At 40.7% G+C, this 17,641-nt stretch overlaps 1 protein-coding gene and 1 long non-coding RNA gene across 2 annotated transcripts in view; one reads left to right on the top strand and one right to left on the bottom strand.

Annotated features, from left to right (window-relative positions):
• Window positions 1-1,512: 1,512 nt before the first annotated feature.
• Window positions 1,513-6,894, bottom strand: LOC140852944 (uncharacterized). Its single transcript, XR_012135977.1, has 2 exons — window positions 6,490-6,894; window positions 1,513-1,757 (listed from the first exon to the last, which is right to left on the bottom strand). It is a non-coding gene; the product is annotated as an uncharacterized lncRNA (long non-coding RNA).
• A 1,211-nt stretch (window positions 6,895-8,105) lies between these two features.
• Window positions 8,106-17,641, top strand: part of LOC105035604 (beta-carotene isomerase D27, chloroplastic) — a 32,120-nt gene continuing 22,584 nt past the window's right edge. Inside the window, exons 1-2 of the mRNA XM_010911205.4 lie at window positions 8,106-8,668; window positions 8,861-8,953. Of these exons, the coding sequence (XP_010909507.1) occupies window positions 8,303-8,668; window positions 8,861-8,953 (459 nt within the window). The 5' untranslated portion in view covers window positions 8,106-8,302. The remainder of the gene's footprint in view (window positions 8,669-8,860; window positions 8,954-17,641) is intronic.

Below are 17,641 nucleotides of genomic sequence, written 5' to 3'. Positions count from 1 at the left end.
GATTTTTAGAATTCCTAGTTTGGATTTTTTTTTGAGGTAAGTAGTGTTTACTTTTATTGAATTTATCTGATAAATTATAAATTCTGAATTAAATAAATTTATGCATGCTTGTGATTGAAATTATTTATTGAAATAATTATTGAAATTATTTATGATTAAAGTTAATTGTAAAAATTATTTATGATTGAAGTTATTTGTTGAACAATTATTATGATGATGTATGATCACAAAGAATGATATGATTGATTTGACTCGAATATCATTTATTTATATTATTTTTGAAAATAATATATGAATTGGAAGACAATATGAAATTGATAACCTGACTGTGTTAAGGACCCCGCCAATGGGGGCATATACGTTGGCAATTGACTGTCCTAAGGGTTTATGTCGCCAGCGAGACCAGCGACATGTCGCCAGAGAGACCAGCGACAAACCGCCAGCGAGACTAGCAGTTCCAAAAGACTTGGCTGCCAGATGATTCGCAGCCCACCGCAAGCAGATACGCGGTATTATGATCCTACCACAGGGATAATGTGGTCATAGTCATGGTTGGTAAGAAGAACTTAAGAAATTGATGAATTTAAGATGATAAGCATAATTTAAAATTATGATGAATTAAATTTTATATATGATTGATAGTATGATTATGATTTTATGAAATTACATATTGATTTTGTTATTATCAATAAATCGATATGTATAGTATTATTTGCCTGATTTATTCAGTTAAAGGTATACACTGCTTACTGGGCTATTTAGCTTATGATGAGTTTTATATTTTTCTTACAGATCCAGAAAATTAGCATGATGCGGGATTTCAGTTGGGAGAGCGATTAGAGATGGAGTTAGCTCATTTGATTTAGGATTTTTCTTAGAATTGATTCAAGACTTTTATTTTTTTTAGTGTTGACTTTGTCAGACAATTATTTTTCTTTTGGACACTGAGTTTTGATTTGTTATTTTGAACTAAGGTTTGATTGTTAAAAATTAAAAAATTATTTAACTTTATGTGTAAGATATCATGATGAGATGCCTTGCATGCTTATGGAAAAAATATTCTATGAGTATGCGGCGGTTGCCATGACCCTCGATTCAAATCTCGGGTCGGGGACGTGACATTAATGAAGTAAAAAGAAAAGTCTTTTAGATGAAATTCCTAGAAAATATTCTCTGATACAGCAATAGAACAGAAAAGTAGTAACAGAACATAAGCTACTTACATCCATAATGGGAGACTGTCCCTTTAGCCCAACATTTTCTTTTGACCTTTCTGAGAAGATAAACAAGAAGGTGTTTTGTTTTTCGCTCTACTAGGACAGGCTGTGTGGTTTACTTGGGTTAAAATATGGGTTGAGCCATTGCAGGAAAGCCCTCGACATTCTTTCAATTACATAAATGTCTTTTTTTAATGGATTTGATGTGTTTATGCTGAAGATTGGATTTTATCTTTTTCTTGAAATGAGCAAATAGACATGGAATGTAACCGGATAAGTTTATAAATTCAAAATATAAATATCAAGAGAATATAATAAAATTTCAAATTGAATGTTAAATGTATTTTGTGCGAGTTGTGGCAGTGTGAGTTGGTCCCTTGAGGTTTTAAGAGCATAATCTAATCTATCCTTTCCGAGCCCTTATGGACGCCCACCTCCTCCCTGCTCTCCTAGCTGCCACCTCCAGCCATCTCCACTGTCACCTTTCTCCCCATCATCACTAGCATCGAACTTTTCCCTCCAATCTACCTCAGGTTAGATCTTCACAAGATAAATAAAATCAAATATAGTTTTAAAAAAATTTCATCCCATGCATCATATGGGGTTATAAACTAGCATAGAATAATAAGCTAGAAAATTCAGTAAGCAATGTATAATTTAACTAGATTAATTAAGTAATAATAATATACTATAAATAAGCATACAAAGTGCATTTATTCAAAATATACAATACTAATCAAAATAAGTTCCATACAAATTCATTTTCATTCATAAAATGATTTCTTTCAAAACATTACATTTATCTCGATAGTTATGAACTCAATTAAAATGTCACTGTATAACTCCCAATGGTAGGATATCAAAATACTAATGCATAACCCCCACTGTCGGGATATTAAAATACCAGCGGACAATGCTCAGTAACAAGGTATCAAAATACTAGCATACAATCCCCACTAGTAGAGATTTAATATACCAACATAAAATCCCCAATGGTAGGGTATTAAAATACTAATGTTTAACTTCCACTGGTAAGTATTGAAATACTAGTATTTAACTCTCATCGATAGGATTCGATACATAGTCAGACTATGAGTCAAAATCTATTTCAAATCAAAATACTTTTTAATATTTCAATTTGAAAAGTTCATAAACCATGTAATATCAAAATCAATTAGACAATCCATATCAAATTCAATACATTTGATAAAAAATCATTTAGCATTTTGGAAAAAGGCATACTCGGCAATTCAACCTGCCATATATCAAATTTATAAATTATGAATAATTTAATATATAAAATATTTTATAATTTATTGATAAATTTAAAAAAAATGAAGCATCACTCTCACACATACTCCAATCAATCCAAATAATATCAGAAATTTCATTTCAAATCTTCAATCAATAAATCATTCACAATATCCCACTTTGGACATCTTCTTATCAGGATGACTACACCTAATATAAAAAAGATTAGTGGGTAGTCATATTAATGAGCTAGATCGATCCAAATATGATAACTTTATTTGATCAAGAGCAAATTAATATAAAATTAACTTCATAGAGATCAAAGACAATCAAATCTAATGGTATTTGACATGGGTCAAGTAATAGAGATTGATGTCCTGATCAGTTTGATCAAGGTAAATTCATCAAATCATGATTTAAATTAGTATATAGATGGTTCAATAAAAATCATGGATGATTGAATCTAGCAGTACATGGTCTAGCAAGGGTGCGTGCCGGCATGTTGCTTGGTGACCACGAATTAGGACTCCTTTACTAGGGTTATTCTAACTCATTGACAATCTTCTCAAAGATCCAAATAATCCTAGAAGAGAGACACAACCTAGAGAAAGCCACTTTTAGAGAGAGAAACTTATAGGGAGAGAAAGTAAATTTTTTTAGAGAGAGTAGAAAGAGAAATTAGAGAGAGAAAGTGGAAAAGAGAGGAAGGTGAGAGAAAGAGGAAAAAGAGAGAAACTCTCTCTCTCTCTTTTTTTATTTTTTTTTATTTTTATTTTTCATTTTTTTCCTTCTTTCTTCTTCCTTCTTCCCTTGGCAAAACAAGGGATGCTTGCTCTCCTTCTACTCCCAGAACAAAGGGGCTCAAAGCTAGCAGTAGTTATCATTGAGGATGTAGGCTGTGGTGATGCAGTCAGGAGATCATAGACTAACGATCTTGCTGCGGTCGATGGAAAAATCAAGAAAGATGAGCAAAAAATAAAAAAAAATAGGAGAATTAATTAAGCCTTCTTTTTCACAAAATTTGGTGATTCACTTGTCAGAAACTATGGTTTAAGGTTTAAGGGCTAAGGAAGAGAGAGAGTAGGATCAATCAAGGTTTTCTGACCTCTTACGTGGCTTTTCTGGCAATATTTAGGCTAAAATTTGGTAGTCATAGTGATGGCTTTCGAGAAGAAAAACTCCAATGATTTCTCCTTTGATTAGGCTTTGATCTTTGGTGGAAATGATGGGAAGACTTCTTCACTTTAAATAGAGCTGGGGGAAGGGATTTTACTTCCTTCAGGTGTTGATCTTTAACTCTGATCGGATATCCAACAGGATAGAAGACTTCGATTAGGAGTCTCCTTTATCTCTTTTTTTCTTTACCACTCTAAGATTCGTGTGGTCTATTTGGGCTGGCTTGACGAGCTGGGTATTACATTTTCTCTCCTTAAAAGAAAATTTCATCCTCAAATTTTTCTTACTTAAGTCCCTAAAGATTTAGAGTTATTTTTTCCTCAAGTCATTCTCTAATCCTAAAAACAAGGCTTTCTTCATAACAACGTTTAAATTAAATTATTATCTTGATCAACTAAAAATAATTTAGACCACCATACTTCGACTCTGCAGTCTAATTCAAATCTACTAATATACTTGTGTCAAATCTAGATTTCTAAGTTATGTTATAATCAATATGAATTATAATCCCAAATGTCTCTAGTGTCTACTCCCAATTATATACATCTTAGGTCTAATTCTATCTATTATAATTTATCCACTTATACTTTGATACCATATAAATTGTCATGCCTATGACCCAAGATTGTAAGTCGAGTGTTATGGCAACCACTGCATATTATAAAGCAATAGCAAAAAAATAATTCATAAATTAACATCAAACTAAATTTAAATAACTAAATCAAATATCTTAAAAAAAATATTCCATAATTTTATGTCAACTTCAATAAATTTTAATTTAAAATAAAAATATTAAATTTTACTTCTAATTCACTCTCCTATATTAAATTTACAAGTCAAATTAGTTCTCTAAATCTATAAAAGCAGTAAAATATAGAGTAATAATTTAGATAGTCTAATAAGCAATGTACACTTTAGTTAGATAAAACAAACAATAATAATATACTAAAAATAAGCATGCAAATTGTATCAATTCAACATATATAATACTAATGAAAGTAAGCTCCTTGCGAATTCATTATTGTTCATAAGTCGATTTCTTTCAAAACATCACATTCATCTTAACAATTATAAACTCAATCGAAGTGCCATTGCATAACCTCCAATGGCAGGATATCAAAATATCAGCATAAAACCTGACTAGCAGGATATCATAAGGCTAGCACACAATCTCACTGGCAGGATATCGAAGTACCAACACACAACTTTTGCTAGTAGGTTATCAAAATACTAAGGTACAAACTCTACTGACATGATACTGAAATATTAGTACACAATCTCCACTAGTAGAGTATTAAAATACTAGCGCCAATCTTTATTGACAGGATTCGAAACATAGTCAGACTGTGAGTCAAAATTCATTCCGAATCAAAATATTTTTTCATATTCCAATTCCAAAAGTTTATAAACCATGGGATATTAAAATCAATCAAATAATCCATATCAAGTTTAATACGTTTAATAATAATTCATTTAACATTTCAAAGAAAGATATATTCATCAATTCAAAATACCATGCATCAAATTCATAAATCATGAATAATTCATGCTCAGGAGAGGAGGCCACCTATTCACCCAAACTCGGCTCCAAATCGAATATTCTCCAGTGGGGGTTAGGGCCCTATGGTCACACCTAGGGGAGGTAGATGCACCAGGTCGCCCCCCTCCAATTCTCTTTTTTTTTAGCAAAAAAATTATAAATCATGAATAATTTAATATAAAAAATATTTTATAATTTATTGATAAATTTAAAAAAAGTGAAATATTACTTATCTCACACGTACTCCAATCTATCTAAATAATTTTAGAAATTTCATTTCAAATCTTCAATTAATAGATCATTCGCAATATTCTACTTTGGACATCTTCTTGTTGAGATGACTACACCCCTATATAGAATTAAATACAATAATCAGAAAGGATACAAATTATTATTGAAAGGATTAGTGGGTAGTTACATCTAATGATCTAGATTGATTTGATCATAATAATTTTATTTGATCAAGATCAAGTTAGGATACAACCGACTTCATAGAGATCAAAGATGATCAAATCCAGTGGTATCTGACAAGGGCCAAGTAGTAGCAACTGATATCCTAGTTAGTCTGATCAAGGTTAAGTTCATCAAAGCATGATTTAAACTAGTAAAGAGATGGTTTAATAAAAATCACAAGTAATCGAATCTAGTGGTCATGGTCTAAATAGGGTGGGTGTCGACATGTAGCCTAGCGATCATGGATTTAGATCTCTTCACTATGGTCATTCTAGCTCATTGACAGTCTTCTCAAAGAAAACGTTGGGAGAAAGACATAACCCGGAGAGAGCTACTTTTAGAGAAAGAAGATAAAATTTTTTAGAGAGAAAATAGAGAAAAAAATTAGAAAGAAAGTGGAGTGAGAAAATGGAAAGAGAGGAGAAGGTGAGAGGAAGAGGGAAGGCTCACTCTTTTTTTTTTTTTCTTTCTCTTTCTTTTCCTTTCTTTTCTTTTCTCCTTGTTCTTTTTCTTTTCCATTTTTTTTTCCATCTTTCTTCTTGCTTCTTTCCTTGGCAAAACAGTGGATGCTTTCTCCCATTCTATTCCCAGAATGGAGGGGCTCAAAGATGGTGATAGCTATCATTAGGCATGTGGAATGCAGTGATGCAGTTGAGGGATCATATACGAGCGGTCGGTGGTGATGACCGCCATTGAAAAAATCAAGAAAGACGGATGGAAAAACAAAGAAAAATAGGGGAATCAATCGAGCCCTCTTTTTGACAAAATCTGGTGACTCGCCGGTCGGAAACTATGGTATAAGGGCTAAGGAAGAGGGAGGGGAGGATCAATCGAGGTTTGCCGGCCTCTTACCTAGCTTTCCCAGTGATGTTTAGACTGAAATCTGGCAGGCACAGTGATAGCTTTCGAGAAGAAAGACTCCGACAATTTCTCCTCTGATTGGGCTCTGACCTTTGGTGGAAAGGATGGGAAGACTTCTTCCCTTTAAAATAGAGTTTGTGAGAAACGATTTGACTTCTTCCTAGCATCGATCTTCAACTCCGATCGGGAGTCCAATAGGAAAGAAGACTCCGATCGGGAGTCTTTCTTCTCTCTTTTTTTCCTGCCACTTTAAGATTTGGCAGCCTATGTAGGCTGGGTTGACGAGCAGGGTATTACAATAATTATTGGAGAAGATAAAGGAAAATGTGATGATACTTGATTGGGTATTCAATGATTGTTTTATTTTGTCCTTTGTTCAAGTACATGGAGATTTCTCAAAGAAGGGATCGTTGCATCTACCTATTTCTTTTGGTCAGTAACATTTTTCTTGTTCAGTGAATGGAGTCAACGAGATGATTGACTATGGCTTAGGACAGAACACAAGAAGAATGAACAGATGATTGAGAATTTTCCAAGTTCCACATGGTGTAATTTTAGTTCACTATGTCCTCTGGATTATCTAAAAAGCACTATCAAACAAATCTTATCCACAGAAAAGTGGTTTAACTTTGATGCAAGGGGTGTATTATGTCTCTCTTTCATCTCTTTCTTCTAGTATCTTACCCTGGAAACGTCAAGTTTTGCTGAACCCTTTTCTTGTTTTTTTTTTTCTGTTTTTCTTTGGAAAGGCAAAAAAAAGAGGGAGAAGCTGACAATAATTCTTATGACTATGAAAAGAAATATAAATGCGGGAGAAGTATAAGAAACAAAAATCTTAGTCCTGCTAGAATTTACTTAATGTTAATGAAGTAAACATCGATCTTTCTATATATTTCGGTTAACTTTATCTTGCTATTCTCTTGTCTTCCAACCTAAAGAAATGTCACTTAATGTTTTATTATGAATAAATTGTATGACCAGATACAATTTGATGAGTGTAGATGATGAGACTACATTAGAACAGTACTCTGCAGCAGGACATGTCTTATTAGCAGCCTCACTTAGTCCTTTGCAGGCTTAATTTTCACAAGGGAAAATGAGAATTTCCCAAAAAATAGAAAGATGGGGAGTTTTACAACAAAAATGATGTATTACAGTAGCATTGTTCTTACCGTACAGTCGTTAACCTCATGATGGTTTTGAGTTAAATGATGGCTCTCATTTTAAACATGCACAGTTTCCTCCAATCTTCAGGGAGACAAGTTTATTTAATTGTAAAATTTTTCCCTGACAATAAAGCCAGGCTGCTAGTTCATTTGTACTGGTTACTGGGGAAAAATCAGTAACCAGAATAATAACCACCGAGTTTAACATTGCTAATGTAGACTTGCTAAGGCAATGGTTCAGTTTTATCCCATCCCATTTTTGTGGCAGCAATCACTCTCCCAGTCCACATGCTTGCCACGATTCTAGACAAATGACTGGAGAGGGCCCTGCTTTTGTGTCCCATTCTAGGCCTCACATACTTGATTGGCAGGACAATTCCCCATCTAAACAGCAGGTCTCAAGTTACTGCTATTTGATCAATGTCCCAAGCCAATCTTGCCTTCTTGTGTATGGCTACAATTCCTTCTGAAATCAAGAACTCCTGTTTTACCGACCATTCCAGACAAACATCTTCATGGTCTGTGAAATATATTAGCCAGACCCCGCCCACTCCACTGTTCCAGTTCTGCGTGCAACCTACCTAACTTGCAGTCTCCATCAGGGCATTCATAGTCATAGTGTTAGAGGAGAAGAGATCATGGAGCTCTTATCTATGCCAACTGCTCGGTTGCCTACTGGGAGGCGGCATGTTGGTGGTGGCAATTGTTCGATTATTTGTGCAGGGATAGCAGAGCCATCAGGAGTTCCAGCACCAAAGGGACGAAAGACAGAATACAGGGACGGACTGTTTGAGAAGGCCTTCATGTCGTTGTTTGCTCGTAAGATGGAGAAGTTTGCAGAGGGTGGCGGCGAGGGGGAGAGCAAGAGGAGCATGTGGGGGTGGGACTATGAGAGCTTTGTGGATGTTTCTAAGAGGGTGATGATAGGGAGGTCGAGGAAGCAGCAGCAGCAGGTGGTTAGGGAGGTGCTCCTCTCCATGCTTCCCCCTGGTGCTCCAGCTCAGGTCTGAACTCAATCATATATTCATTGCAGAACAAAGTTAAATTCTTGGAACCACTGAACATTGGTTGAAATTATTTACTGTATGCATGGCTAAGTAAACAGAAAAGAATAAAGTGCGAGGCACTTGGATAAAACATAGACATTCCTATAAACTCTGCAATCATTATTTGTTCTTTTGTTTGTGCTGATGCAGTTTCGGAAATTGTTTCCACCAACCAAATGGGCAGCTGAGTTTAATGCTGCGTTAACAGTACCTTTCTTCCACTGGTTAGTTGGACCATCTGAGGTACTTGCTGATTTACTTGTCTAATGTTTCCCGGGCAATTACTTATTTGTTTCTTAAGAGATTTAACTTGAGTATTTTATTAGAGGCTCTGGCACCCTTATATGAAATAAGCTTGCAGATAAATATTGTTTCAGAACTATACCATTTCCAGGCCAGAACTATTAGTTCCCAATTTTGGATACTGTAGTCTAATAAATGTTTAATGTGTTCGCCCATACTTTAAGCCCTGTAACAAATAGTAGGATTGCTGCCTATCAGTGAATGCTGCTACTAGGAATCTATGCTTTACCCTTTGTGGATGGTATTGATATTAGGAACTTATGCTCCATTCTAAGGGATTTTGGCTGCTTGAGATTTCTTAAGATATTCTCCTTTTCATAAAACTAACATTTTCTCATCTTATGCTTATAATTTGGTTCAAATTTATAAAGATTTATGTAAATTGATTTCTTGTGCATGATTCCTCCTTGGAAAGGTTTGCGCCTGTATCTTATAATTTCCATTTTTTTTTCAGAAAATTCATCTTAAATAACAATGATTAACTACAAGCATGGTGGTGATCTGATCCTTGCTAAATTCTTGAAGAAAGTTAAGTGATTGTTAACAGACTATTTTTTTTGCTTAAGTCAACTTTTACTCTGTCACTCCCCGAATCCAACATCTGGGTTGGGCACGTGATAGCCGCATACTTCTTAAAAGAATATATAAGACCTATAAAATTCATTACAATTCTCAAGATCTGGTAAACACTATTAATCTCAATTAATAATAAATATTTCATATTAACAAATATCAAACTTGTATAATTTATAAATCTCGATCATCCAATTATTATTGATGGTGCGCTATCTAATTAATTCTTTTAAATTATGATCTGAACCTTATCCAAGTATGACTTATAACTTTAGAAAAAAAAGAAATAGAGAAGGATGAGCTTTACAGTCCAGTAAAAATTTTCACACATCAACATTAATATAATAATAATAAATAAAAAAATAATAATGATTGTTACTTATATCAATCACATGCCAAAAGATACCGCATTTTATAAAACATGCATAGCAAATCTATTTTCTTGTGCAATGAGTCATGTTGGGTATAAAATAACCTCAGCCGAAGTTCGTAAAAGGCCGACCCTTCCAGGGCTCTTTTGGCTTCCGACCTTGTGTGGCATCTTTCTGAACTCCCTCGACCATCCGAGCTTCCATAATACCGTCTGGACTTCTCCGATAATGAGCTCCTCCATTCATCTACCAGGCTGCTCCAAATACTTTCTGAGCTTCACTATCAGCCGATTTTCTACAGTGATCGACTATTCTCCAAACCTCTTCCAGACTTCTTCCTGCCACGAGCGACTTTACTCCAAACTTCTTTCGGACTTCGTCAATGTCCGAGCTTCTCTAGCGGCAGGATTTCTATAGTGATCAGACTCCATCCAAATTTCTACGACGGTCGACCGCCTTCCAGATTTCACCCGAGCTCCTACAAGAGCCGGATCCCAGCCGAACTTCTACAGTGGATGGATCGCAGACGAACTTCTACATCGGACAGGCTCCACCAGCCAGGTCTCTACTCCGAGCTTCTATAATAAGAAATCTCCATCCGAGCTTCCACGGCAATCGATCTTCGTCCGAGCTTCTGCAATAAGCGACCTCCTTTCAGACTCCTACAAGAGTCGGACTCTGTCCGAACTTCTACAACATAATTGAATCCCAGACTCCTCCAACGTTTGACCTTCCCCAGTGTCCTCGAGACTCCTCCAGCGGATGAACCTTCATAGCACCATCCAAACTCCACTGTCGGTTGACCCTCTGCCGGATTCCTCATGAAATCGGACCTCTCAGACGGACAATAATCGGACGAGCTTCTACATCAGGCAAATTCCAGACGGACTCCTCTAGCAATCAGACTCTTACCGGACTTCTCCAACAAAAAGTCTCCGTCCGAGCTTCTACAGCAGATGACTTCAGTCTGCAGCATCAGCGCCCAAGGCTCTCGACAACAGTGGACTCGTCAGCAATCTCAGAAACATTCGAGCTTCTCTTAGATTGCAGAGACAGAGCCATTCCGCTTCATCAGACATCCCAGCCGAGCTTCAACCATTAAGCCTGAACTCTCTGGCAAGTTACGACAATGGCCACTACCCCACTCCACTCTTTGTAACAGATTCTACGTGACCCCACCACTCTCTGGCAAGTCACGATAACGGACACCACTCCACTCTCCGTAACAAACTCCACGTGGCTCTGAACGACCCACTGATGCCACTACTCTCTGTAACAAACTTCGTGTGGCCTCGTACGGCCCACACCAGGCAGTTACAGACGTCGCTGTCAATCAGTTACGCTCTCCATCTATAAAAAGGGACCTCCAGATACGTTCTTTTCTAAGCTCTAAACTTTATCTCGAAACTCTGCTAAAATCTCATTCGAGTGCTCCATTTTTGTTGAGGTAGAGTACTGACTTGAGCGTTGGAGGATCTTTCCAGAGCACCCCCAACTCTGATTTAGACTTTCCTTGCAGGTCCCAACGGCGGATGCGATCTCCTCGACTCCAGCTTCTGCGACGTCGGTGGAATTCTGCACCAATAGAATTGGCACTAGAGGAAGGGTCTATGTCTTCGCAGTACCCTTGTTCTTAAAGGAGTACTCAACGGGATTGTCTTTGGTCATCTTCTTCGACATTTTCTCCTTCTTCTCCTGTCAGATCTCCACCTGATGCCTCCCCGAAAGGCATCCACCAGGCGATCCGCGGCCTCCGTGGCCAGATCTCAACGAGACCCGCAAGCTCCAGCCTCATTTCCAGTTTTCCAAGCTCCTTCTCTTCCGACAACGACAGTCGACATGGAGTAGTTTGACTTGCTGGTTCAGTAGGTCAGGGACCTCACTGAAGTAGTGCAGGCCATGCAGCAGCAGCCGCAGTAGTCGCAGGCATCTGTGCGGCTGAAAAGAGCATCGTCGGAGTTTCAGAATCTGACGACCAGGTGGGCCACTTGGGCTAGTCGCCCTGTCTTCCCCGGAAAAGGGAAGCAAAAGGCGAAGAGCCCTCCATCCGATCACGATTCCACCCCCGGAGGGTCCCTACCTCCATTCTACTAGAAGATCCTCGAGACTCGCAATCGAGAGGACCTCCTAGATCAAAGATTCCAGAAGATGAACCGGTGGATCGAAGAGCTCCGTCATGCTCCTACTGCTTACGGTAAGGACATCTGTACTGATCCTCCTTTCTCTCAAATGATTATGCAGGAACCAATCCCACCAAACTTCAAGCTCCCTCAATTCGAAAGCTACGACGGGACCTCAAATCCGGTTGACCATCTGGAGGCCTTTCGGACAATGATGCTGCTCCATGGCATGCCAGACGCCATCCTGTGCCGAGCTTTCCCATCCACCTTGAAGGGAGCAGCAAGAAATTGGTACTCGATGCCGAAGTCGGGTACTATCTTCTCCTTTGATAAGATGAGCCATCAGTTTGTTGCTCATTTCGTCAGCAGCCGATGTCCTTGGAGAGGTTCGGAGTCCCTCATCAACATCAAGCAAAAGGAGGGAGAATCTATCCGAACTTACATCGCCGTTTTAACGCCGCCGCGTTGGAGGTCCGAAATCTAGACCAATCAGTTGCAATGGCCACCCTGAAGAACAGTCTTTAAAAGAACGATCTTCTGTTCTCCCTGAAAAAGAAGTATTCCAGGGACTTCACTGATTTACTGGCTCGGGTTGAAGGATATGCCCGAGCAGAGGAAGCCTTCAAGATGAAAGACGAGGAGGCCGCAAAGGAGCGGCAGGCGGGTGACTCCAGCAAGTCCACAATTGAAAAAGGACCGAGTGAAGCTCGGCCATGTTCTCGAACTCTCTCCGGACACAAGCGTGTCCGAACTCCCCTCTGAGCTCGTAGGCAGAGGAGCCCAGACCGCAGGGTTCGATGGAGCTCTCCCCCAGGAAGATTCCACAGCTATGCCCCCCTCAATGCTCTAAAAGCTCAAGTGCTGATGGAGGTCAGGGAGCAGCTGCCAAGGTCGGAAAGGATGCGCACACACCCCGAAAAGCATAACCCTAACAAGTTCTGCCTCTATCATCGTAACCACGGCCACGACACGAAGGAGTGTATTTAGCTCCGAGATGAGATCGAGAAGCTCATCAGACAAAGTCGGCTCGACAGATTCATTCGATGCTGGCCTGAAGGTAGGGAAGATCGGTCGAGGGCCCTGCCACAATCGGAGCCGTCAAGGAGGGAGGAACAGCCTGAAGATCGGCCTCCAATCGGGATCATCAACACCATTTCTGGAGGATCCCGACGGGGAGCAGACCTTCCGCGACTATGGGATTCAAAAAATCTATGAATGTATTACCAATAACTTTGTCTTAAATAAAAGTTTCTTTCATATTCGCATATCTTTTCTTTTGGTATGAGCTTATAACGACAGGGGATAGCTCCTTCAGACCATCAAAATTAAGCGTGTCAAAAACAAGAGAAAAATCTCATCCTGACATGAACGAAGGTCCGATTATTTAGAGACCGGATGGGGGGAGAGGCCCTTGCAACGGCCCTTATGCTTCCCCACAGTCATGTTAGGAACAGGAGGAGAACCTCGTCCTAACATGAGCAAAGTCGAAGGTCCGATTATTTAGAGACCAGATGGGAGGAGAGGCCCTTGTAACGGTCCTTATGCACCCCCACAGCCATGTTAGGAACAGGAGGAGAATCTCGTCCTAACATGAGCAAAGTCGAAGATCCGATTATTTAGAGATCGGATGGAGGGAGAGGCCCTTGCAACGGCCCTTATGCACCCTCACAGCCATGTTAGGAACAGAAGGAGAATCTTGTCCTAACATGAGCAAAGTCAAAGGCCCAATTATTTAGAGACCGGATGGGAGGAGAGGCCCTTGCAATGGTCCTTATGCGCCTCCACAGCCATGTTAGAAATAGGAGGAGAACCTCATCCTAATATGAGCAAAGTCAAAGGCCCAGTTATTTAGAGACCGGATGGGGGGAGAGGCCCTTGCAACGGCCCTTATGCACCCCCACAGCCATGTTAGGAATGGAAGGAGAACCTCGTCCTAACATGAGTAAAATTGAAGGCTCGATTATTTAGAGACCGGATGGGGGGAGAGACCCTTGCAACGGCCCTTACGTGCCCCCACAGTCCTGTTAGGAATAGGAGAAAAACCTCATCCTAACATGAGCTAAAATTGACTGTGTCAGGAATAGGAGGAGAACCTCGTCCTGACACAAACGAAGACCTGGTCGTTCAAGATCAGATGAGGGGGAAAGTCTCCTCAATGGCTCCTCTACACCCCTACAACTCCGTTAAGAGTAGAGAGAAAATCCTCATTCGAACATAAAAAAAAAGAGAGAAGAGAAAAAGGGGAAGCGACGAGCTACGCCAGTGATAAAGGAAAAACAAACTACATCAAAGACACAAGGAACCTCGTCTCAATGAGGAAGGAGACTCTTGTCAAAAACCCTCAGTCTCTAAGAGGGAACCCAACACTGGCAGGAGAAAATCGACTTCTTCAAGGTAACGAGAAGTTCGGACCCTCAAGCTCGAGCATCGGGAGGAAGCATCAAACTCGAGTGGCCTCGAAAATACCTTCGGTCATGAACAAAAAGGACAAATCAACACGGTGACGATCAGAAACCTTCAAACAACATCGACATCGAACAAGATAAAAGATGAAAGAAGCTCGGTAAACAACAACTCAAAGCAAGAATAGACAAGATAATGAGAAGATTCTTTTTCATTTCATTAGTAAAGTATGCATTACAAAATCTTTGAAGGCCAAAAAAGAAAAACGATAAGAAAAGAAAAGAATACATGGAAGAATAAAAGATAAAAGAAGCTCTAAGAAAGCTCGACTTCTTCCGACTTCGAACTCTCGGTTCCAGTCATTGTCAGGGATTGCTTTAAGTTTTTGACTTCTTCTTCCAGTTCCTTCTTTCTTAAAAGCATCTCCCAGTATATTTGGTGGAACCACAGGCTTTCGCCCTCCGACTCCCGAAGCCTCTTCCTCAGAACCTCAAACTCTGCCTCGACATCCTTGACCGCCTGCTGCTCGTAGGCCAGCTGAATCTTCAGCCACTGCAGTTCAGCCTTCTCCTGTTCAAGGGCCACGGACAGTTCTTCCATGGTCCCCTCAAGGAGCGGAGCTCATCAGAGCCTTGTGTAGAGATGGCCTAGACTCTCTCAAACAACTACCTCTGAAGGTGGGCAACCTCGTCGGTCACCGTCTTGAGCTTCCTTCGGTAGTCGTCTACTTGCCCGCACCAGCCGACTCGGTAGGCGTTGTAGTTCACCTCGGCATCCTGCAGCTGCTTCTGAAGGTCGAAGAATTTCTTCGATCAGTCTCGGTCATGGTCAGTCTGAGTTGCGAGCCAGGATGAGCTCCCTTCCAACTGACCGATCTTCTCTCGTGCAGCCGTCAGCTCGACTTCAAGGGAGCTGATCTTGGAAGCCTGAGTCCAAGATCGATCGCTGGCACGTTTTCGAAGTTCCTCAAGCTCCATCATGAAGTCATCCTTCCTCCGGGTGTAGTCCATGAAACCTTTTTTGTGGAGGTCCCGAAAGCGAGTAGCCTCCGCAGTGACTTTCGAATGGCTCTTCCTCAATCGGTGAAGTTCGTCATCCAGCTTCTTTGATTTCTTCTTCAAGTGATGAACTTTCCTTCTGAGATTCCGGATCATCAACTTCAGGGGAATCCCCTGTGGTAGGGAAAGAGCTTCGACAGGGCACTGTCGTTGGAAGACAAGAGTGCCACAACACAAATCAGTGCCAGAAAATAAAAGAGAAGAAAAAGAATGCAGAGTAAAAAAGAGGAGCTCTCTGTAAAGAAGAATCTGATTTCATTGATTAAATAGTTCTTATGTATAAGAGAACAAGAAAAAATTATAGCAAAAAAATATAAAATTAGAGGTTTTGGATCTCTGGGACAGAAGTGGGGGAGCTCGGCACCCCCGAAAGGTCGGCCGCGGCAGCCGCGACGTCGAGGAAGTCTCAGTTGGAGGAAGATTGGCAGCAGCTTCAGATGGCTCGGCTTCGTCATCAGATGCCTCATCCAGGAAGTTGAGGTCTAGCTCGAAAAACTTTCTGACCACCTTCTCTTGGCAGAGCTCAAAGCCCTTGATGAAGGCGGCCTGATCGAACTCGACCTTCAGATCCCTCATCTCGGAGGAGGTTTTGAACTCCTCTACTGCCCAGACCATTGCCTCCGAGACTAGGGTCGGGATCTGTGCCTTCAACTCAGAGACCTCGGCCTTTGCTTTCTTTCTCTCCTCCTCCAAGGTGGGCCTCAAGTCTGCCGAGGTCTGCCCCTTCTTCTGCAGCACCTCTTGGAGACTCATGATTTCGGCGATCTTCTCCTTGAGGCGGACAACCTCGGCCAGGCGACCTTCCTCTGCCTGGGCGGCCTTCTTCCTAGCATTGTTCATTGCCTCGATATTGGCGATGAGCTGGTGTCCAATCTGCAAGAGTGGCTAGGGAGTCAATATAAAAGCTGAGGAATAAGCAAAGTAAAGAGACGAGAAGAAGAAAGGAGTAAATTGACCTACCTCGAGAAAGGACCTCAGAGAGTCCCAGACCCGCTGCTCAGGATCGATGTGAACGATCCTGTGGACGACCTCGGGCAGGATGCACCCGTCGACCAATCTCTTTATTAGATCCCTATTGTTGAAGGGATTTTCCCTCGGATCTTCTTCGGAGCCATCGGCCCCCTCGATGGCAGCCCTGCTGCTGCGGCTCTTGCGGGCCAATATCTTCTTTCTCCTTCTCTGTTCGGCCTCCGATGCCTCCTCGGGCCGGGCCTCTGGAGTGGGAACCTCAGCCGGAGGGCTCCTTGAAGAGGCTCGGGAGACTGCGAGCTCAACATCGGAGAGAGAGTCGACGGCAATGGCCACCTGGGCAGGCACGGTCGAGCTGGTCTCTTCTGTCCTTGCCCTCTTCGCTGCCCCTGAGGATGCTGCGTCTTTGCTTTTGTGGGTCTTGAGACCCTGAGCTAGCATTCGAGCTGCGTCGGCATCCATATCTGCAGTGAATGAGGATCGACACAGCTTAACAAAAGAACAAGAAGAAAGGAAAAGCAGCGAATGACAATATATATATATATATATATATATATATATATATATATATATATATATATATATATATATATAACAATATCGACAGGGTTGAGAGGGCTTAGGCCGATGTTAAACAAGAGTTGTTCCTTCAGGAGGTTGGAGAGAAGAGGAGATGGATAAGCCTCGAGTTTATTGGAGGCTTCAAGGTCATCCTGTCCCAGGCTAAAAGCCCGACAGACGGAATCTCTCAGGAAGCCCCAGGGGGGCAACCCCAGCTCCGAGGTCGGACATCGGACGTAGAAGTACCTCTCCTTTCAATTGTGGATAGAAGAGGGGGCACCTTTCAGCAACCCCTTTCTACCGAACTGTGGGGAGAAGTACCACCAGTCCTTTGCCGAGGGATGACGCTTGAAGGTATAGAAATTCTTAAATAAAGAAAGAATTGGCCAAACTTCAGCTAAACTACAGAGAGAAAAAAATCCTATCAGAAATCTAAAGGAGTTCGGTGCTACAGAAACTAAAGAAATATTTAAGAAGCGAAAAAGAGCAATAACAAAAGGTGGAAGCGAAAGTCGAAATCCGATGCGGAAAGCTTCTTGGTATAAACAGAAGCAGCCGGAGGGAGGAGCGCTA

Source organism: Elaeis guineensis, chromosome 12 (assembly GCF_000442705.2).
Source record: "Elaeis guineensis isolate ETL-2024a chromosome 12, EG11, whole genome shotgun sequence".
In the NCBI taxonomy this organism is placed as follows: Eukaryota; Viridiplantae; Streptophyta; class Magnoliopsida; order Arecales; family Arecaceae; genus Elaeis; species Elaeis guineensis.
Note: the sequence above shows the minus strand (reverse complement) of the source record. Positions and strands in the feature narration are given on the sequence as shown.